This window comes from Aptenodytes forsteri, unplaced genomic scaffold (genome assembly GCF_000699145.1).
Source record: "Aptenodytes forsteri isolate BGI_AS27 unplaced genomic scaffold, ASM69914v1 Scaffold756, whole genome shotgun sequence".
NCBI classification, from domain to species: domain Eukaryota; kingdom Metazoa; phylum Chordata; class Aves; order Sphenisciformes; family Spheniscidae; genus Aptenodytes; species Aptenodytes forsteri.
Window position 1 is genome coordinate 114,501 of NW_008795376.1, and position 21,990 is coordinate 136,490.

General features: G+C 45.9%; 1 protein-coding gene across 1 annotated transcript in view; it reads left to right on the plus strand.

Annotated features, from left to right (window-relative positions):
• LOC103899955 (alpha-2-macroglobulin-like) overlaps positions 1–21,990 on the plus strand; it is a 41,765-nt gene that overhangs the window by 16,610 nt on the left and 3,165 nt on the right. The window contains exons 12-34 of the mRNA XM_019472407.1: positions 50–277; positions 1,957–2,020; positions 3,267–3,409; positions 3,773–3,922; positions 4,135–4,305; positions 5,022–5,121; positions 6,567–6,693; positions 6,974–7,202; positions 8,294–8,420; positions 9,030–9,151; positions 11,912–11,963; positions 12,603–12,686; positions 12,815–12,991; positions 13,884–13,968; positions 14,514–14,670; positions 14,959–15,033; positions 17,291–17,456; positions 18,451–18,674; positions 19,248–19,466; positions 19,766–19,893; positions 20,261–20,351; positions 20,945–21,019; positions 21,449–21,551. Of these exons, the coding sequence (XP_019327952.1) occupies positions 50–277; positions 1,957–2,020; positions 3,267–3,409; positions 3,773–3,922; positions 4,135–4,305; positions 5,022–5,121; positions 6,567–6,693; positions 6,974–7,202; positions 8,294–8,420; positions 9,030–9,151; positions 11,912–11,963; positions 12,603–12,686; positions 12,815–12,991; positions 13,884–13,968; positions 14,514–14,670; positions 14,959–15,033; positions 17,291–17,456; positions 18,451–18,674; positions 19,248–19,466; positions 19,766–19,893; positions 20,261–20,351; positions 20,945–21,019; positions 21,449–21,551 (3,097 nt within the window). The remainder of the gene's footprint in view (positions 1–49; positions 278–1,956; positions 2,021–3,266; positions 3,410–3,772; positions 3,923–4,134; positions 4,306–5,021; positions 5,122–6,566; positions 6,694–6,973; positions 7,203–8,293; positions 8,421–9,029; positions 9,152–11,911; positions 11,964–12,602; positions 12,687–12,814; positions 12,992–13,883; positions 13,969–14,513; positions 14,671–14,958; positions 15,034–17,290; positions 17,457–18,450; positions 18,675–19,247; positions 19,467–19,765; positions 19,894–20,260; positions 20,352–20,944; positions 21,020–21,448; positions 21,552–21,990) is intronic.

A 21,990-nucleotide genomic window follows, 5' to 3' on the forward strand; every position in this document is an offset into this window, starting at 1 on the left:
TTGTTACCTGGTTTTGGTCAGCTGTGAATTTTTTATTCTTCTTTATCAGGCTGATCATAAAACTGAACTGAACTGTTATGACAGCGACTGGATCACACCTTCATATGAGCATGCCATGCGTAGAATAAGTCGGTTTTACTCCCCCAGTAAGAGTTTCCTCAAAATTGAGCCAAAGCCTGAGATGTTAAGTTGTGGCTCCCCCACGGAGATCCAGGTGCACTATATCTTCACATCAGAGGCCATAGGAGAGCAGAAGAAAATTGTCATTTACTATTTGGTAAGAATTATTTGTGGTTACTTTGATCTATGGCCACAGAGAGCACTGTGGCACATATAGCTACCTTCCATGATGAGCAACCATAGCACTGCTATGTGGTCAGTCCTTAGCCAGTAATGATAGAGAGAGTTTGAAACTGAAAGTGTGGCTTGCGGCAGTGGGATTTAAACACATTTCCATAATGTTTCTCATGTTGTCTTCTGTGTGCAGACATGGGTAGGGCGTACATGTTTTATTAAGAACAGAAGAGAGACACAATATTGATGGAGAGACCATTGTCTTGGGTGCAGCCATCCAAGACTCTCATTTCATAATACTCCACCCCCAGTTTTCCCCATTCCAGATTCTGGTTCATATATGGTCACAGCTCAGAAACCAGCATCCTGCAACAAGAAGATGAAAGATGAGGAGAAAGGCAGTCTCCTACTCAGTTTTGTCCTTTGGTAGTCATCTGACCACTGAAACTACAGCAACACCTCTAACTATAGCACCAGAAAAGCCCAATAAACTTAGAGCTTAGGTCATATATCGGGCAACGGTGGAAAGTTTGGGATACCACAGTAACTGGAACAGACTATAACATGCTGGCATTGAGAACCATGAATGGATTCATTTGGGGGGGGGCAGAGAAGAGAGACTAATTCAACTGTGACTGAACAATGATCTATCAGTTTCGCTTGGGAGAACAGGGATAATCAGATTAATATTCAAATAGAACTTCTTTCCCCCTAAATTTGTTTTTCTGGTCTTCCCATTCAGCGACACTAGCAGAAGAGATGAGAGTAGCCTTGGAGAGCCAGAAGAAATCAGTGGAACAGACACTCCTGTTCTGATGGATTATGCAGAACATGAGGGGGACTTAGACTAGATTACAAAAAAGAGAATAGAAACCTGTGGCAGAGGTGTCCATGTCCTTATTTTCAAGACTGCTAACAATAAACTGAAGCATAAGATTCCTGTTTATCCCGGTAGCCTGGGAAACTTATTCTTAAGTATATGCATACAGCAGGTAAGCAAACAGTGAGGGAACTTACATTTTTATAGGTGTGGATCCCACATCTTGAAATTAAAATATGGTGCTATGGAATAGATATCCTACATGGAAAGTAATTGTATAAAAGGCATATAAAAGGAAACTTCTTCTAGAAATGAGGAAATTATAGCTAGCATTCAGGCTGTTGCTTACTGCCTGACTTCAGGTACCTTATTCAAGCTCTTCTTATTTACAGCCTGTGCTCTTCTGTTCCTACTCTGTGTGAGTTATGAAACTAATCCTGATTTAATTTTTCTCTAGACTGTTTCACAATGCAACTGAGAGTGGAGCAAGGAGAACTTCTGATCATCAATCTGTTCCAAATTGTTAGAAATGTGCATATGACCCACAAACTTATGGCTGCTCAGAGGCAAAGTGCATTTGAACCTGATCTATATATACAATATGTACAAAAGGGAAGCCAGGTCTGACCAATGAGGAAACATTGGTCCTCCTAGGAGTGAATATTTATGTCTCCAAAGACACAGTAAATTCCCGTCTGGCACTTGCTTAGTATCTTCTTGGTTTTGCTCACAGCTGGCAGTGCTGTTCATACTCACAGTCTACAGTTAACGCAGTGAATGTTCATTCTCCTTCCCTTCAACACCGGTAGCAACAATTACAGGAAGGTTTCTCTGTCACACAGGTGATGGCCAAGGGAGGCATTATATTAGCAGACACCCATGAACTGACTGTGAATCCTGGAGATGGTGAGCAGAACTATGCATTTTTAGCATCTCTGATGATTATTTGGGGGCAGGGGGATGTAGAGAAATTATTTCAATTCAAACATTTAATGTTTGAATTGAAATGCAGTTTCAAAATTAAATCTTTTTAAATGAAGTGGCTTGGGTTAGTTTTGTTTTCTCTGAGCTCTGTCAGGTGCTATTTTTTCGACCAGAAAATTTTAGAAAATTCAACAAAAAATATGCCTAATGTTTTGGTAATTTTTTCCTCAAACCAACACTTTTTGCTGACTGCTCTACCCTATTCAGATTGTGGATGCTTACCAGTGTTGTAAGACTCACACATAGAGTGAGCAGGAAGAAGAACATGTTTCCTTTTCTTTCTCTCTCTCGCTTTCCTTCATTTTTTTGGTATTGTTTCTCCCTTATAAGCATGCAAACACACACATACTATATTCTTACCAATACATTTAATTTTATTCATATAAATGTCCAAGGATTACACATTTCAGTAACTGAGGCTGGCTATGATACATCTTTAAAAGTCTTTCAACAATGAGACCAGGGAGACATTTTGGAAGTCTATGAGAAGGAGTTGCACTGCAGTGGATATAAACAGTATATGGAAGTAAAAGATCTTGTGTGCTGCATGTTCATGAAGGTTCTACATCCTCACTAGTAGTAGTGACTAAACTAACACCCTGGCTCATAACAAGAGATGTTCTATCATCACCTTTGTCCAGATTGTGACATGAAGCTCAGGCCCAGCTAGGAAGAGTCTTTCAACATAGAAGGGCATTTTCCACTGCGGTTGGAGCAATAGCTTGGTGTTCCAGCTAAATGCTTGCTTAGCAGTAACTTTGCAATGATATTCTTTTAACCACTCTGCAACATTGACTGCTGCCACCCATTACAATAGTCCCTTATTTCTACATTTTTTCCCTCATCTATTTTTGTAGAGTGCACAAGATCTTGGAGCTTGAGGAAGAAAGGGGTTGGGAACATCAAGAAATTATGCCAGATGTTAACTGGCGAGAATCTAGAAGGCATGTTGAGGCCCACCAAACTCATCTCATTTGGCTATTACATGATCACTGTTTGAATGTAGGTGTCTTCAGCAACAGCCATAGACTTCAGTCATGTATCAGTATTCCTGCCCCTACGAACAAGAAATGTTCAGCAAGGGTGAACTTGACTTTTTTATCTGGGGAAGGCAAATGCATATACTGGAACTTCTTGTATGTTGCTTAGCCTTTTTTGTCTCTGTTAGCTTATGGGACATTTCAGTTGACCTTCCCTGTTGAGGCAGCAGTTGCTCCCCTGGCACGGATGCTTGTGTATACTACTTCACCCAGTGGGGAAGTCATCGCCAGTTCAGCAGATTTCCAGGTTGAAAGTTGCCTCCCCAATAAAGTGAGTATAAGTCAGGGTTTATGCAACCCATGTTTGTCTCATGGCCAGTAGTTCAGTTATCAGTTCCAGAATGTAGGCAGAATTCACAATGGGTTCATGAAATGGTCTGACCAGATGTTGACTGAGGATTAGTGACTGAAACTCCAGAATAAGTTACAAAGCCATAACTATAAAAAGTGGAGCAAGACAGAATAAGAAGGAGAATCACTGGTCATTATTAATTACACTGGTCAAAGCTGAATATATATTAGAAGAGCTGCAAGGCACTAGCAGAGCTTAGTTCACAAGGCTAGATGCTTCAATATAATAGCATGTAACAGTGTCTGGAAAAGTGGCTGCTTTAACTTCCTTTTGGGCTTGCAGGTCAGACTGAGTTTTGTACCCAAGGAAGGTCTTCCTGCCTCCAACACACGCCTGCAACTCCATACCTCACCAAGGTCCCTGTGTGCCCTCCGCACTGTGGACAAGAGCGTTCTCCTCATGAAGCCTGAAGACGAGCTCTCTCCCAGCTCTGTAAGTCTTGGTTATTTCCGGTAATGAGGAATTACAAAAACAAACTAGTTCTTCAACTACAGTTAACACCACTGTGGACATGGGGCCATGTATTTTTATAGGTGCACTTCTTTTTTAGAAGCTGGCTTTTATCAAGGGAGTGTTAAGTAGTGTCTGTGTCCCTGTAAGTGCTGACCTGCCACACTTTTCCCTGGTTGTTTGCATTTCCCCAGGTGTATGATCTTCTCCCACTGAAGGAAATCCGGGGTTATAGCTTCAAGGAATACTACCTGGAAGAAGACAACATAAACCCTTGTGTGTCACTTGACAACATATTATTAAATGGATTCGTCTACATACCCATTTCTCCTGATGGCGAAGGTGATGCCTATGACATTCTCAAAGTAAGCTCCAGCCTTTTGTTTTAATTTGTTACTCCTTTTTGGAATACAGTCTCCACTCCTCTTCTCCCCTGTCCTGAAGGGTTTTTTAGTGATCTTTGCTTTAAGCTTGCTAACTTTTGTATGCAAGACAATAACCAGGCCCAGGCCCTGCATTTATGTAGCCCATCATTGGTACCCAAGTGCTTCTCCGAACACAGAAGGGGCTCCTCATTGCTAGTAGAGATACCTGTGAATGGGCTCAAGTAAGGAAACTTGAAAAATCCTGAGAAGTGACCCCTGGTATCATGATATTAGAAACCCTTCCTCAGTCGTGCATGTTCTCTCTCTGTCTGGTGTAGATAGGTCTTTAATAAAGTGCCAGTTACTTTGATAACCCACAAACACACCTATACCCATCTAGAGAGTCCTGCACAAGACTGGGTATCCTCAAACTAATGCTTTTCACACGTGTCATTTTCACCCAGGCAGATGTCCCCAAAGTAGACCTGTGGCCTTAGCTTTCCATCTGATCATGCCAAGATTTAGCCTTAGGATGAGTATAACATGATAAAGCCTCAACATCTGGGTTGAACCAGTCTATCTGGCACTTATATACAAGCCTTTGTTACTCTGATCGATACCAGACATATGTACATCTATTCTTGACATACTAAAAATAGTTTGTTTTCAAAACTGTGTTTTCATATTTTTTGCTCTTCTTTCTCTTTGTTTACTAGGAATTGGGCTTAAAAGTCTTCACTAGCAGCAAGATCCATAAGCCTGAAATCTGCCAGCATTACCCAGGACACATGATGGAAAGGAGTTACAGTAGTTCTAGTAAGAATACGTGCTTCATTTTACCTCCCACACAACTACCTAAAATTTACCACCCTGCTTCTTTCCTTCCCTCTACTTCTTTGAATATTAATTACACCAGGCAGACCAGATTCTCTTGTCAGATAATACTGACCCAATTCAGGATCACTCCCTTCTGGCCTCAGTCCTGAAATATGAAACTGATACACCTCTGCATGCTTATGCCCAGCTAGACAGATATGCCTAGCTAGAACTGTGTGTGCTCGGTGACTCCCATGCCAGCCCCTACAGCAGGGATCCTGTAGGCACTAAGACAGTCTGCCTACATTGGATGGACTGTGCCAGCACAAAGTAGTGGCTTTTTCCCATCAGATCTGAGTCCAGCTATGGAAACCTAAAAAAGGAGTCTTTACTTCTAGGTAGTCACATTCTAGCAATAACTAGAGAAACAACTAGGGCAAAAGTGGGTCAAGATAAATGAGATGGTGGTACAATTCTGTGGGTAGATATTTTACCACCGGGGGCTGAGAAATTTGGTTCTGTTCCCAGCTCTCCCACTCACATGACTATAAGACGCTGGGTAGGTCAGGTCACTTCTCTGCAGCTTCAGTGACTGTGAAGATAGAATAATGACATTACTTCTTTTTTTCTGAATAGTTCTGAGATTAGAAAGGCTATACAAAACACTCTCACCTATATCACTTCCAGTCACTGACTTTTCTGGTGCAGTATCCCAGCTCCTATTAAAAGATGATAGCTTTTGGTCTAGTGATAGCTTCTAGCCTTCTATTCATAACAGATCAGATCTTTGGTTTTGAAATGCAGGATTTGTCTTCAGAGCATGGCCTGAGAGAGCTGGCTGCTTTGAGAAGGTGTAGTCTTCTAAGGCTGATGGAAATCCTTTCATAAGGCACAACACTATGCAACACTGTGAGAAAGCATCTCCCTGTTCTGGAACCGTTTATTTGCTAATGGCCAGAGATGTAAAGACCCATATTCACCTCAAAAGAATCTTAGATGGAGAAGGGGAGGGCTAAGTGTGGCTTCTGTTTCTGGTCATGTATAAACACAATCAATTCTTCAACCAAATTTAATAAACTATGTGCAACTGTAATATCTGGAGGCAGTAAGTTCCACATTTGACTCTGTATTGCAATAGAAATGTACCCTCAATAACATCATCATACATGGCTCTTTTGGCACTGCTGGGTTTGCTGGCAGTGGGGGAAGAATGCTCGACCCCATCTAATCTCTGTAAGAAGAGCAACAACATTAGGAAAAATGAAATATTGAGATGACAACAGAGAAATACATTTGTTTCCAGTAGCCAAGGTTTCAAAGTTGTTCTTTCAATTTTAAAATTTTAGCTAAGAATAACCACTACCTGGAAGGAAAGTATCCTCCTGATTTAGAATGGAGTTTGACATGTCTTTTCCTTTCTTCCTGTCCTTGAACAAATTTGCTAGTTGCTGCATTGACTCTGCTTGAAGATTTGGACTATGAAATAACAGAACATATGGTTGCTGGCAATCCTGTGGAGACCGTCCGGAAGTACTTCCCTGAGACATGGATCTGGGACATAGTTTCAGTGAAGTAAGCGTTTATGGGAATGTAGAGTGTGGTCACTGGGGCCTCGGAAGATATTTAAGCCTCAGTGGAAGCGTCAGTATTTCAGTGAGAGGGATATTTCTAGTAGACAGAGAGATTTTTCAAGGTCACTAACTATAGGATGCTTTGGGAGGACGTGCAAAAGCCAGTGCCCATATACCAACTGGTCAGGAGTTTGCTGTCAGCAGGTGTGGTTCAGTAGGCCAAGAAAAACATAGATGATCACGAGAATATAACTGAAATCTTGTTCTCCGTCCCTTGCCAGCTCGGAGGGAAATGCTGATCTAGATGTGACCATCCCTGACACCATCACCGAGTGGAAAGCCAATGCGTTCTGCACTTCGGCAGACACGGGCTTTGGCCTGTCCCCGACAGTGTCCCTCAGAGCCTTCCAGCCCTTCTTTGTAGAGCTCACCGTGCCCTACTCTGTAGTGCGTGGTGAGGCCTTCACGCTGAAAGCCACCGTTTTCAACTACCTGACCACCTGCATCAGGGTAAGAGACATTCACAGCTTTGCTCAGTCTGACAGCTTAGAGAAAGCTACAATGGGCCACTTATAATATGGTTTCCCAAGCCAGATGACTGATCTCTGACTATAATTTCATATAGGTGTACATATGGGAATTTTTGGTGTATTTAATGAAGGGGGAATATGTTTTTCTGACAAAGTTTTGAAAGCTGCATTTGATTCAGAACCTAAAGCTCTGTTGCTGAGGCCTTGTCATTACAGATTTACATCATTGTCCTATAGAAATATGAAACTTGGGTTATCCACAGACCACAGCATCATTGCATACCCACATGGAAACTCCAGGTTCACCAGGGTGGATACCTGTGTTCAGTCTTTAGTCTCACCTCATATAAACAGCTCACAAAGTATCACACCAGATTTGCTGGAATATGCAGACTTCCTGTGATTTATTGCATCTGCCCCTAAGACGCTGAGCAGAGCTATATAGTTTCACTATTCTTATCTGCATTCTTTCACCAGCAAAAAAGACAAGAGAGAATTTGGGAGGTAATTCAAACAAAATCTCCATCACCTTTGCTCAGTTTTTTATAAATACAAATTTTTATTCTAAAAGGAATGAAGCTGAAACAAGGAGGGGCACCGATCCAGCCGTTCCAATGCACTCTCATTTATTTCCCTGTCTTTCCTGTTTTGTCTCCTATTTTCAGGCTCCTTATTCCACTCTCCCTTGTTCCCTTACTAGCTTTCCCACTGCTAATGTTTTACCTCTTCACCTAACTAATCATGAGGGGGGTCTTTAATTCATGGCTAAGTTTGTAGTTATTGCTTTGCCTTTACTCACACAACTGGTCCATGCTCTCCATTTTCCCAGAAAATGGATTTCCTTTCCAAAGATACATGTCCTGTTCTCTACACTTACCTCCCCAATCTCTTACAATCGTACACATCTCAGCCTTTCCCCACTTTATCACCCAGTTCTTGCTCTGCAATATCCATTAGGTTCTCAGTCCCACAGTATAACCAGCTCCACTACACGTTTCCATGCACTGCCTCCAGTAACCCCAGCTTCTCTGCAATTCCAACCTTCATGACACCTCTCTGTACAACTGGCAGGTCAGCGTGTCTCTGGCTGAATCTACTCATTTCCTGGTTAAACCAGTAGAGAAGCAGGAAGAATCCTACTGCATCTGCATGAATGAAAGGAAAACTGTGGCTTGGGCCGTAACACCAAGATCTCTAGGTAAGAGGCTGGATAACAAGAAAATACTGGGATCAGATATCTGTGGATGACATCACATCTTTGATGTGAGGAGCTAGGTGACTCCAAACGTGTCTGGAAGGATCTTGTCTATGCCAGAAGTGAGAATTCCAACCTGAGGTTGAGACACTACACGGGGATGCAGTTTCCGGGTCCTAAACAAACTATTTAAGTGTTACGAGCCATTGTTTTCTTAACATTTGAATAGAAATCACAAATTCCCTTAATGCATGCAAAGCACTCAGACATTCCTGTTGTGGAGCTGAGAATGTCTTAGCTTAATGTGGCTGGGTCTGAAATATTTTAATCGAAGCTTGCTTTCTCTGAAGCCTCCCAGAACAAGTCTGTTTGATTTACAAGACCTGCCCCTCCACTACTTTTCTTGCTGATGGACTAACACCTGCTTGGGTGGCCATCATGAAGGAGGTGGCCTGGAAGGCTGCAGCTGGATCAAGATAAAACACTGTCTCGAGTTTAGTTCTCCTCTTGGAAAAGCTTCTCTGTAACGCACCAGACAGTGCCCAGAACAAACACAAACCCACCTTTCCCTGGCACTGCCCGGCAGGGCTGGCTGACCCCTGTTTCCTCCAGGGCAGGTGGAGTTCTCGGTGAGCACTGAGGCCCTGCAGAACCAGCAGCCCTGCGGGAACACCATTGTGGAGACCCCTGAGAAAGGGCGGAAGGACACGGTCATCAGACAGCTGCTGGTGGAGGTACGTGGGCTGCTGAGTTTGGTGGCACAGAAAAGTGGTAATAATTTCATGCTCCACAGCAACAGCTGCTGTATGATAAAGGTTTTCTGGTTTAGCCATGATAGCAGCAATAATGGCTTGTGTGACTCTTATTCTGCACGCTTTTATAAAAGAAGCATTGATAAATCTCACACAGGCCAATAGAGCCCATAACTCATAATGTTGCCATCTCATAGTAAAAGCAGGGTATTACACTACATAGTGGGACAGAAATAATAAGGCAGGCAATAATGACAGATTTGTCCCAGACATATCATCTGGGAGATAAATGAGAACTCCTTGGTTTTACCTGTAATAAATCACAGGGATAAATGTAAATGGAAGACTTGCCAGAAACCTTATGCATCTCCTCGAGCACATGGCCAGTACTCTGGAATATGGAACAGTCACCGCAATCTACAAATATTTTCAAACAAAACTACCGTCATGGTTTTGAATTGGTTTTATTACACTTTTACTGTTCAAAACAGTATGAACTAACTTTTTATTTTTGCATTCTTTTGTACATTTTTTTCTTAAGCGGTGTTTTGCAATGATAAAACCACAGCTTTTCCTATGATAAATAGCCAGGCATAAAATTAATCCACAGTATAAGACTCCCTGTGATATTAATAGCAAACAAAGAGTACTAGCTTGTTGTATAGTGAAATCTATATAATATCACATGTCATAATATTGTCAATCCTACGCATGACAGGAAGGAATAATCATATTTAACAAAATTAAGTCAGGAGTAATATATGACATTGCAACTCCTCCTTACATTGCAGACATTCCAATTTTCAGTAAGGCAGAGCTATGTAACTTCAGAAAATGTTTTGCTAACCTGAATGTAAGGATGGAACAACAATCATATATGTTAGGCGGCTTTTTTTTTTTTAATTTCACTTATTTACAAATGAGTGTGATTGTATAGTGCATTTCGTGTATCAGGGCTCGAATAGCTGTTTAACATTTCAGGAAAACTTCCTAATTTCATATATGCCTTCAGGAGAAAGAGTGTTTATTTTGTTCTTTGAAAATACTGGAAGATCAGAACTGTAGTCTTTTCTCCCAGATGGCAGGGGAGTGAAAATAACTGAATGAGCATTAAAATTACTTCTGTCGGGGTGTCTGAGAGATTACTGGTCTTATCCTGCTATTGTAATGAGGTAATTAATCTACAGCAAGCCCTGACTGGATAGAATCAGAGATTAGCATCCAAGGCTGAACAATTAATTAACAGGGGTGGATACAGTGTAACTTGCTTGGGGTGGAGCTGCATTGTCCCAAACACATGGATGTCAATATCCCCTGCAGCAGGCAGCGCATCCTGGTGAGAGAGAAGGGGGTCTGCCAGAGCCCCTGGGGCTTCCTCTTGCCCCTCGGGAAACCAAGGCTTGCTGAGAGCTAGTTGGGAAACAGGATGTTTTTTCACCCAGGAATTTCTCAGCTGGAAAGGAAAATCTTTCAAATAGTTACAGTTTGTATGTTTTAATTTCCTGTTGAAATGTTCAAAGTCAAACAAAACAATGGATTTTTCATTTAGTTGCATTTCAGAATGACATACTGAAACAAACAAGAAGGTGCCTTTTCAAACAGAAGCATTTAGCTCTGTCATAGTTTATCCTAAAAGCTTTTTCTTTTTTCTTTTTTTCCCCCCCCTACTCTTTTAATCTTTCTCTGTCTTTTCATATTGAAGAAGGAGAGACAATGTATTTTAACTGTGTGAGAAAGTGAAGGTAATACCATTGTTTAAATGCTGGAAAAAATTTTCAGCTGGCAAAAGTTGGGAACCAGTAATGAAGCAATGGGACCTCTCCTATTTGGAGGTTAAAAAAATTGATGCGAGGATCTCACTGAAATAAACTCTGTGAAGAAGGAAGACAATGTATTTTAACTGTGTGAGAAAGTGAAGGTAATACCATTGTTTAAATGCTGGAAAAAATTTTCAGCTGGCAAAAGTTGGGAACCAGTAATGAAGCAATGGGACCTCTCCTATTTGGAGGTTAAAAAAATTGATGCGAGGATCTCACTGAAATAAACTCTGACAAAATATGTTTTCTAGTAAATATTTGATTCCTGAGTTTTATGCAGAATGTTTTTGACCAGCTCAACAGAAAACAGGGCTTCTTTTCTGACTTCAAAAATTAGGCTAGAAGTTTTTGAAACAGAGGGATACAATCACCAGTTGACTGTGGCATGTAGTTAAATTTTGGGTGTTGTAACATGTCACTTGTGGGTGCACTGGAGTGCTCTAGTTGCCACCTGTCAAAGCTCTCGCATACATATCTTACCGGTGTCCCAGGCACTCAGCCGTCATCGCTGTCTGGGGAGTTCTGCTAGACTGGCCCAAGGCAGGTAGCACCTTGGAAGACAGAGCCCTGTGGCTCTGTTAGCACTGTTGGTAACATCATCTTGCGTGTTATCTACATCATAACCTGTGAAGCTGCAGGGCTTCTCTCAGTAATAAGAAAGGAAAGAACATGTTTTCAGTTTCATGTTTGCAATTAGCCAGTATGTTATAGTCCTCAATTATCCTCAGTTTAGCACACAGAAGAAAAAACCTTGTAAGCAACTTCTAAAGATTTTTCAGTATAATGAAGTTATTACCACAGGAGAATTTATAAGTATTTAATTTTCTTAGAGTCCCTTTTAGTTTTGTTCTTGATATTTCTTCCTTTTCTTTTTTGTTGTTGTTGTTTCTCATTTTTTTCTTTTTTTCTTGCTTTTTTCCCCAAGCCGGAAGGGATTGAGGTGGAAACTACCTACAACTCTGTGCTCTGTGCAGCTGGTAAGAGCCTTTTGCTTTCTAAGACTTTCTTTGCTGAGGTAGAGACTAAAGACAAAGGGAAAAGACAAGGTTTGTGAATGCTCTGCTCTGAAAAGAATGGTGTAAGGATCTGATAAAATTGAACAAAGTAGATGTATGTCCAACTGGTAGTGAAACTAATTCTTCCTAAAGGAGAAGAGCTGAGGCTGTAATAGTCCCTGCAATTACAGAGACAGAAGCATATCTCTTAGGAACTGATGCTGGCCAGGTCCCTGTAGGGAGAGAATATCTGCGATTTAATAGGCTTATCGCTAACGTCTTTCATGCAATGGGTGTAAAATCACAAACCGGACTCTGCAGTAAGCCAGGTCTGCCCACCAAAGCAGAAGAGGCCAGAAAAATAAGCCAGAAAGTGTATTTGTCAGTCAAGGCCAGCTGATAGTGCCATGTAGAAGTCCATGACAGTCTGTGTGTGAGGGTATTGCAGGCCCAACACAAAATGTGCAGGATGGGAAGCTTCCACAACAAAATTGCAGATGAATGGATTTGTTGAAGGCAGGAAATCCCTGTGCAGGGGATGGTGTCTCACGCTCTTAGCTGCTACCCATGCATGTAGATATATCCAGAATTGTAACCAAATTGATCTGATTTTTATCCCAGAAAAGTCTATGTCAGAGCCAGTCTCCCTGGTTCTCCCAGAGACTGTGGTGGATGGCTCAGCCAGAGCATATTTCTCAGTGCTAGGTAAGTGAAGCATTCTTAATGCGTCACATGCTATTTTGAAACACTGCCATGTTTCTTCAGGCTGTGCTCAGTCTACTGGCAAGCCCTGAACTGTGCTAATTTACACTGGAAATTGTCCTGTTCCCCAGGCGACATCATGGGCACTGCCATGCAGAACCTGCACCAGCTCCTCCAGATGCCGTTCGGCTGTGGGGAGCAGAACATGGTCCTTTTTGCACCCAACATCTACGTCCTGGACTATCTGAACAAGACAGGGCAGCTGAGTGAGGAGGTCAAATCCAAGGCCATCGGATACTTAGTGAGCGGTGAGCTGGGACACAGCTTTTGCTTCTCTGTTCATTCCTTCCCTTGACAACTGCGTAAGGACACTCTTGGCCACTGGCATGTATGATCTGGGGGAGGCTGTCCTGGTGCATTAAGGGAACATGTGGTAGGTCAGTTGTATATAATACAATATCTGTAAGAGAGAGAATCCTGCACTCAGGTGGAGGTGCAGGCTGAGAGAGGACAGCATCCAAACAGGAACGTAGAAAAAGTCCAGGACTGGCAATAACTCAGAGTTCTCTCTGTAAGAAAAGGGATATATGAAATACATAAATCAGGCTGCAACCATTCATCATAGCAGCTGCTTATGTAGATCTCGGACCCTCCTTAGGATTAAGATTTAGAAAGTGTCACTCACCTTCAACTAGGCCAGAATTTTAACACACTGGCTAGGACATGTTGGCAGACATAACACCAATACATATGGACACAGTAGGTATCTGCTGACTAACAAGGGACTGGTTTTACTCAGTTACTTTGCAGAAAAATTGCACTTCCTCCAATGAAAATGCTGTTTTCTGCATCCCTATCCTGTGTGGGGCTCACCTTTGTATTCAGTTCTCCTCTGGCAACTGTTTTCCCATTTCTCTCAAGTCTGGGATACATTTACTTCTCCTCATCAAGTCTAAGGCAGAGAGCAGCAATGACCGCAGATACCCAGTTTCCAGGAGTTTTAGGAGAGAGGAAGAGAACAAGGATGGAGGCCCTCGGAGCTGTGGGTTTGCCTGAACTTCCATTGTAACACTGAGCAGCATAGCTCACACTTGTGCCGTAAGAAGGGGGACGCTGTGTTCCATGTCTGCTACATTTCCTTTGCACGGGTCCTTGAAAAGTACTGTGACAACTAAAATATTCTTCCATTCTCTATTTCAGGGTATCAAAGGCAATTGAACTACAAACACTGGGATGGTTCGTATAGCACCTTTGGGCCCCGTTATGGGCAAGTTGGGAATACCTGGTAAGACTTCAGTACTGCTGGCTTTTCATTTCTGCTTTTCATGCCCTCCCTTTCCTCAGTGTTCTCTTGTGCTTGTTCATTGTGGAGGTTGAAATGGAGGTGGAGATGAAATGATAATCATGGCATCATAGGATAATCATGGGGGATAATGGAGCAGGGAAGGATGCTAAGGGAGATGCCTTTTAGGTTTGCAATGCTGCACTGATAGCTATTTACCTCCCCTGACACCCTTCTTCAGCTCAAGTGAGGGTGACCTGTAGGATGCCCTAGCTAGCTCTTGTTAGCAGAAGATGCTGATGAATCCCCAGAGTGCCGTTGCCCACCTACCCGCAGCCCTCGGGGCTATGAATAGCAGGCTCCATTTACCATTGGTCCCTATCTCACTGAGTCACTAGGCTAGCTCACAGTTTCCAACCAGCCCCCTGTGATCAAGTCCCGTAGCCTTTACTGCTTTCCTCCAGAACAATGATGCCCACATGGGCCCTGTGACCTATGATGGATACGGGGCCTGCTCAGGATGTCTCAGTTCCCTCTGTCACTTTCAGGCTCACAGCCTTTGTCCTCAAGTCCTTTGCCCAGGCCCGGCCTCACATCTTCATAGATGAGAAGCACATCCAGGATGCTTTGGTCTGGCTCACTCAAAAGCAGAAGGAGAACGGCTGTTTCCGCAGTTCTGGGACACTCCTGAACAATGCCATGAAGGTAACGTGTCTGCCTGGTTGGCTCCACATGGGCTTTGTCAGGCTGGAACTTGACCATAAGTCACTCTGGGACCAACAGAGCTATTTCAGCACTTGGGGGTTGGGGAGGAGGGGGAGTTAAATATGTGAACTATCACAGAAGCAGGAAGAAGCCAACAGCAGCTTCTGAAGGACTTACCAGGAGAAGGAGGCTTGGAAGAATTTGTCCCTGCAGGATGTAGATATGTAGCACAGTGAGAAGACAGTGGTGCTGTGTGGGATCAACATCTACTTTTGTGGTTCCCTGCAGGGTGGAGTGAACGACGAGATCACGCTGACGGCCTACATCATTATTGCATTGCTGGAGATTCCTCTGCCTGTAACTGTATGTGTCTGCACCCCAACCCAAGCCACATATGGTACTAACCTGCCCTACTTGTGGCCCCCCAGATTATGAGGTTCCTTTACCTCTTGAAAGAAGAAATCCTCTCTGAATATTCTTTCTGTTCAAGCCTAGACTGGAATAACACTTTTCATCCATTTTCCTCCCCTGTCCAATCCTGTCTCCCCTATACACATTTCACTTAATCTTTTTCTGAGTTCTTTTGTGGCGAATCAAGCTTTTGCTCCTTTAAAAGAGTACAGCTTGGATTAACAGTGAGTTAAATAATATTTAAATCTCTGAAATGAGCCAAATAGGTTTTCTACACCCACAAAAATCTTTTGTTTGTTGGAATAGTACATTCCTGTTGAACCACTTGCATGGGCCTATTGAGTTGACTCAACAGCACAGGTCTGTAAAAAAAAGGTGGCACACTCATGGATTCATTCTCATTTTCTCTGCCTCTTTTAGATTGTTTTATGGGAAATCCCCATCCTTAATGCTTGGGGAATAAGGTATACCTATAGGTAATAACGTATACCTATAGGGAATAACGTATACCTATAGGGAATACCGTAAACGGTAGTCTGTGAAAAGCCTGAAGCCTATTTAAAGGCAATGTGGTTTTGGTCATTCTGAACCCTGAGTCTATGATCCACTCACTGTGAGACAAGCCTCTGGTGCAGGTAAAATTGGGGTGTGAATTTCAGCAGGATTGCTGAGCCAGGATGGTTGCCAGGCTGATGTAATCCCTCTGCTCCGAATGTAGTAGGGACTATTTTGTGTTGAAAATTTTTTCCTGTATAGTGAGAACCAGCAGAAGGAATTATTTTGTCAGTAGGGTGACATGGATGACATTAACTTCACCAGAAGAGTATTCTTTCTTTGGTATGTGTTGTGTTTAGGAGGCAAGTTCTCAGGCAGAGCTGTATTGGATAACAAGGATGTTTTTCATTTCCCTATCTGAGCCTGAAAGTGCCACTGAACGTGAAGGGGTTTGTCAGAATCTGATTGGGATATGGGTGCATTTCAAGTTAAGCTGCATGAACTCCTGAGCATAGCACAGCCCTTAGGTATTCAATGCTATTGGCAGGCATACAGAGTATTTCTGTAAGTAAAATAAGCCATATTAGATCCCTCATAAAAAACTTACTAGTACTGTTCTCAGCATGTGTAGCTACTGCCATGTCTTGTCATTAGACTGAACTCCTCCCCAATACTTACCTTACAAACAGTAGTAGGCATAGGAAACCTTAGGTGAGGCATAGACCCAACCAGTTTTATTTTTCTTCTCTGCTTTCTCAAAAGCAGCTGAATTCCTTCTCCAAAAGTGACCACAAAAGATTTCATCTTCCAGTACACACCCAGTGAAGGCAAAGTACAAAGCCACTGAAAAATAAGTCTTTCCCTTCTAGACCATTGATTAAGCTGTAAATGTGCTGTTAGGCTTCAGATCATGGCATGCCCCCCTGCAGTGTTATTGCTTCAATTTTATACCAGTTTTTCCATCACAAATGAGGAATAGTCATGTGTCTTGGTGAAAGGTCACGGGGTCACAGTGTCTGTTACTTAACACTATGCAAAGTAGCTACATTTTGCTTTGTTGTAGCGACTGTGTTCTTAAACCATACTTGAGATTCTGGCTTCAAAAAGACATGCATTGCTGATGTTAACATGTCACAAAAAATATTCCAGAAAATAGAAAAAAAGATATTCTTTCTTGTGCAGAGATAGAATTTACCTCCAGACTAGAAGCTATGTTATCAAGTTCCAGCAAAATGAAATTTTTTCAGAAGACCCTGGAAAAGGGGAACTAAAAAATAAAAAAGAAAGAATAGAGCAGAGGGTGAAAGCACAGAACAGTCTCAGGGTGATACCTAGAGGAGGAAAGCAAGTATCCAATACCTCTACAGAGAGGAAGTATATCAGAAAACTCCCCTTGCCCTGAGACACAATCAGGCCAGTAATTCTTCTCAAGGCAGAAGGGTTGGAGCCCTGCTTCACAGTCTTTAAATCAAACTGGGAAAAAACATTACAACAAGATGTATTAAAGAAAAGCAGATAGAAGAGAAGGAACAGCCTCTGGCTGCCCATTCATTCCAAGGGGTATTGGACCTGGAGGGAAAGTGTTACACAAAGGTACGATCTTTGTCAGACAGGGGAGTGGGGATGTCAAGGGTCCATAGGTACCATCTGATTCCTGTTGTTCTAAGCCAGTGTGAGCTCTGGCTGCTCCAGCTCAGTCTCTCTCTCCTCCCAGCACTCAGTGGTGCGTAACGGTCTGTTCTGCCTGGAAACAGCAGCAGATGAGAAAGAAAACCACGTGTACACCAAGGCACTGATGGCGTACGCCTTCGCCCTGGCAGGGAAGGAGGAGAAGCGGAAGGCATTGCTCGGCTCACTTGAAAAGGAAGCTGTGAAAAAGGGTGAGTGCTCCCGGTGGGACATCTCTTTCTTCCAACCCACTGGCCTTACATCTTCCCTTGATAAAATGGCTTTTGTTGGTGGGGCAGTGGCTGCAGGAAAGGGCTTGTGTGGGTGGGGAAAGGTGGAGGGAGAGGAAGAACTTGTGCAAAGGGGTTGCATTTTTGAGAACTCCCTCTCAGTGCCCAGTCCTACTTCTCTGCTCCGAGGGAGTTCATCAGGAAGCACCAGGCACCATCCCCATCGGTGCTGAACTAAAGCGTAGCTCTGCTAGCGTCTCTCCTCAGTCCGCTCCTCTTGCCGCACCAGGCAACGCTTAGCAAAGACTTAGCAATGTTTATGGCCGCTCCTTCCTTCCAGTGCACGTGCTCCACATAGAAGAAAGCTGACCTTGCACAGCACAAGGGACGATAAGAGCTGCATGTGCTGAGAGAGAAAACGAACGTACAGGTCATTTCGGAGGCCATAGCATAAGCTCTGAGTCTTCTAGGAAATCATGTAACGACTCGGAAGCCTTCTGGTAAAGTCAGGCCGGACAGGGGGTTTGCCCAAGCGTTGGGTAGCAGGGCTGTGAAGGAAATAGCCCCAGCACCTTTTGCCTTTTCCACCTGCAGGTGACTATCAAGCCCTGCTCACAGTCGTTGGGTCCCTGTGCCTCACAGAGCTTGTCACTGCCCAACCCCGGCATCTCTGCTCAACAAGGGAAGCAGTGCCAGCCCGGTGCTCTGCTCGTGCTCAAGCCCATAGATGGCCCCTTGAATCTGGAGTCTAGGGCAAAGTGGTATCCAGGCCTGAGGACTGAGCCTCGGCAGTCTCAGACTAGCTGCAGCAAGCAACGAGTTGTCTAACCCTTCCCACTTCATCCTACGTGACGGATGCTTCCTGGAGGCTCTGCCCTCTGGAAGGGGCAGACCGGCAGCAGATCAAGAACTGCCTTCCAATAACTGCTACTAATTGCTTGTTGTCTTGTCTCCACGCTCCCTGCCTCCTGTGAAGATGGGTCTGTTCATTGGCAGCGGCCTGGGAAAGAGCCAGAGGTTGATCTCCCGTACTATCGCTACCGAGCTCCCTCTGCTGAAGTGGAGATGACGGCCTACGTGCTCCTTGCTCACCTCACCACGCAGCCGGCACCTTCCCAGGAGGAGCTGTCATTTGCATCTCTTATTGCAAAGTGGATCAGCGGTCAGCAGAATCCCAATGGAGGCTTCTCCTCCACCCAGGTGAGCTGCTTCTCTCCTGCGACCTCACACATCAATGTCAGAAGATGGGAAGTGTCAGAGACCCAGGTGGGAGCACAGTAAGGTTCACCAGGGCAGGGACTGTAGCCCTGCAGTATATCCCTGCGGTATCTACCATGGTTGCCAAGTTCCCGAGAGGCTAGAGGCTAGTATGTCAGGCAGTGCCTCTGGGGATGACTGATGTTTTGGTTAATGACCTGGTTTTCTCGACACCGCGGGGCAGAACGGTAGGGACACAAGGGACGTGTGTCTGTGGCATCGGAGAGGGCTCCCACTGCAATTTGTTTGTGCATATGAAGTTGCTGCTTCACCCTGTGGCGAGCGAGTGCAGGCTGCGCAGAGCTGCACGCCAGGGAGCTCAGGGAACATGCAACTGCTGCGCAGAGGACACAGGGAGGGAATGGAAACATTTCCCTCTCTGCTATGGGCTTAAAACTGGAGAAGGCGAAGAATGGAGGGGAGGATGCCTGCCGACAGCAGAGGGCAGGCTGTGGGAGGACAGGCTGTGGAAAGGCTGACTGTATTCCCCTGGGTGCCGGGACCCATCTCTCTCAGGACACAGTGGTGGCTCTCCAAGCCCTGTCCCTGTACGGAGCTGTCACCTATGCCAAGAGCGGAGCAGCCTCCAAAGTGACCCTGCGATCTGGAGGGGACTTCCAGCAAGACTTCCAGGTGGATCCCACAAACCGGCTGCTGCTCCAGCGCGTGCCCCTGCCCCAGGTGCCAGGGGAGTACAGCACGGAGGTGTCTGGTGAAGGGTGCGTCTACCTGCAGGTGAGGGTGATGGGGGCAGGTGGCATCGTGGGAGGAGAGCCCCTTGCCAGGCAGGAGCCAGGGAGAGGGCAGAAGGGACAGGGGGGAGGGGAGGAGTGGGAGGGAAGGCTCTGGGAGAGGGAAGAGGAGAAGAAGAGTAGAGGTGTGTGGAGGAGAAAGAGTGGGAGGGAAGGATCCGCAATGTGGAGGAGCTGTGAGAATGGGAGAAGTGGGGAGGCAGGACGGGGAGAGGATGGTCTCTCTCACGTGCTGAGCACCCACACGCACACGCTCACACAGAGCTGCTGGCTCTCCCCTAGACAAGCCTGAGGTACAACGTGCAGCCCACGCAGGAGGATGCGCCCTTCATGCTCCATGTGTACACGATCCCAGAGACATGTGAGGGCTCCAAGGCTCACAAGGTCTTTGACATAGGCATAAATGTCAGGTGAGTCTGCATTTGGGTCTGAGCCTTCCTGAGGAGCCATGGGAGCTGGAGGAGGTCTGGCGGTCCAGGGTGAGCCAGCCTGGAAGCCCTGGAGGGGCAGTGCATCCCTGGAAAAGCGGGCAGGAAGCAGCCGGGCTGGGAGGAGAGGCTGCGGAGGAAGGACATGTCCTGCAGTGGTGGAGCTGTGCGGGCAGCGCAGGGCTGGGCTAGTGAGAGGCTGCATAGGTGACTAGGAGGCCCTGGCATAGCTGGAGAAGAAAGTGCTGGACTGTCAGGACGTGGTGGGGTGCCAAGTGTTATGGAAAAGGTGGAAGCGCCCCCAGCTTCGACTTGAGGTGCGCTGTATCTTTGTGGCTTGGTTCCTTAGTTACACTGGGGAGCGCAATGGCTCCAACATGGTGATTGTTGATGTGAAGATGCTGTCGGGATTCATCCCCGTGAAGTCCTCCGTGAGGAAGGTAGGATGCTGCGTGAAGCATTTCTTTGAGTATATCTGTCCTTAATCAGGGGCATCGGTTTCCTTATTTAAAGGAGCATCTAATTCTTCTCCTGGTATCTTCTCCAGTGTTAGACCTCTCCCTCTTTTCCTCCAGTTCTTCCACCCCTCCGCTGTGGAGGAGGGGTGAATGAGGGATGCCAGCAGCAGCACTCCCTTCCCACCCCTCAAGCACTTGTGGCAGCTTGCAGTAGCTCAAATATATGCACAGTTTGGCCCTGAGACTGAGAGCTGGGAGGAGATCATCAGGTCTAATTTCAGGGACTAAGGAGCCTTGCGAGATATACAACAGCTGTGACCATACCTGTCCCTTATTCCATTTTTGTGTCAAGGAGGTGCAAGAGTATGAGATGGTGGGAACTGGGGGAAGACTAGCTGTGCGGGGCTTCACACAAGAGTGTTCGCCAAGTCCCCTGTGAAGTACTCTCCCTGTCCTGTACTTCTCAGCATCCAGCTGCTGAGGTTCTAGGGGTGGGAGGAAACTTAGGTCAGTTGAAGGACGGTTGACTAACTTCCCTTCAGATCAGCAACCTCTTCCATGTCTCCTCTTTCCAGCTCTCAACCACCTGGTTTCACCAGATCCAACGAACAGAAGTGAGCACAAACCACGTTCTACTGTACATAGAGCAGGTGAGGACTAACCCAGGGCTGCTATGGGGCACACAGGGAGCCGTACAGCACGCTGGCAATAGCATGCACAGAGATGGAGAGCAATGCTAAGCATCTCCAGGATTGTAAACACGAAACATAAACCTGTCTGCCATTGACCTTGTCTCTGTCTCACAGGAGACACCTTCTTCCCAGCCCTCAGCAGCCTTTCCCTCCATCCCACGCACAGATCGGGCCCTGACCTCCCCACCAGACAGAGCCTCCCCCAGTGTGGGGAAAGGCCCCAGGGTTTCCCATTGCCCCTCAGCCAGGCCTGCAGCCTCCGCACCCCCCAGGGCCCGGGCACGGGTGGTAGGGGAGAGCGAGGGAGCCTGGGGGCAGTGCGGAGGCACAGGGGAGCCCGGGGCAGTGCGGAGCCGCCCCTGAGCCTCCGCTGCTTCCCTTCCCCAGCTGAGCAGCGAGACCCTCAGCTTCTCCTTCACGGTGGAGCGGGACATCCCCGTGCAGGGCCTGAAGCCAGCTCAGGTGAAGGTCTATGACTACTACGAGACAGGTGAGTGTGGGTTGGGGGTGCCCGTGGGAGCGAGGGTGGGCAGTGGGATGCGTGGAGGGGTGTGGGAGCTGTGGGGACCTGCAGCTGCCCCTGGCCTGGGCCCTGTCCCGCCCTCACGCTGCCTGAGCTCTCTGAGGGCAGAGGTGGCCCAGAGGGCTGGAGGCCACCACCCTGCCCTCCTCCCTCCTGCTCCTGCCCCTGCCCGGGCAGGCCCCAGAGAACAACGGGGGGCAGGTCTGGGCAGTGGTGACGGTGTGGGGAACCCTGCATGGCTGCCCCTCACACTGGCAGTTGCTGTGCAGCTGCCCGCCCCTGAGGGAGAGGGCGGAGGAGGCCATACCCCCAGCCCTCCGACCATGGCGCCTTCAAGGCCGGTCCTGCCTCCCCAGGGAGAGGAGCCATCCCACGGCGCAGAGCCGTGGGCGCTGGGGGGCCCGCG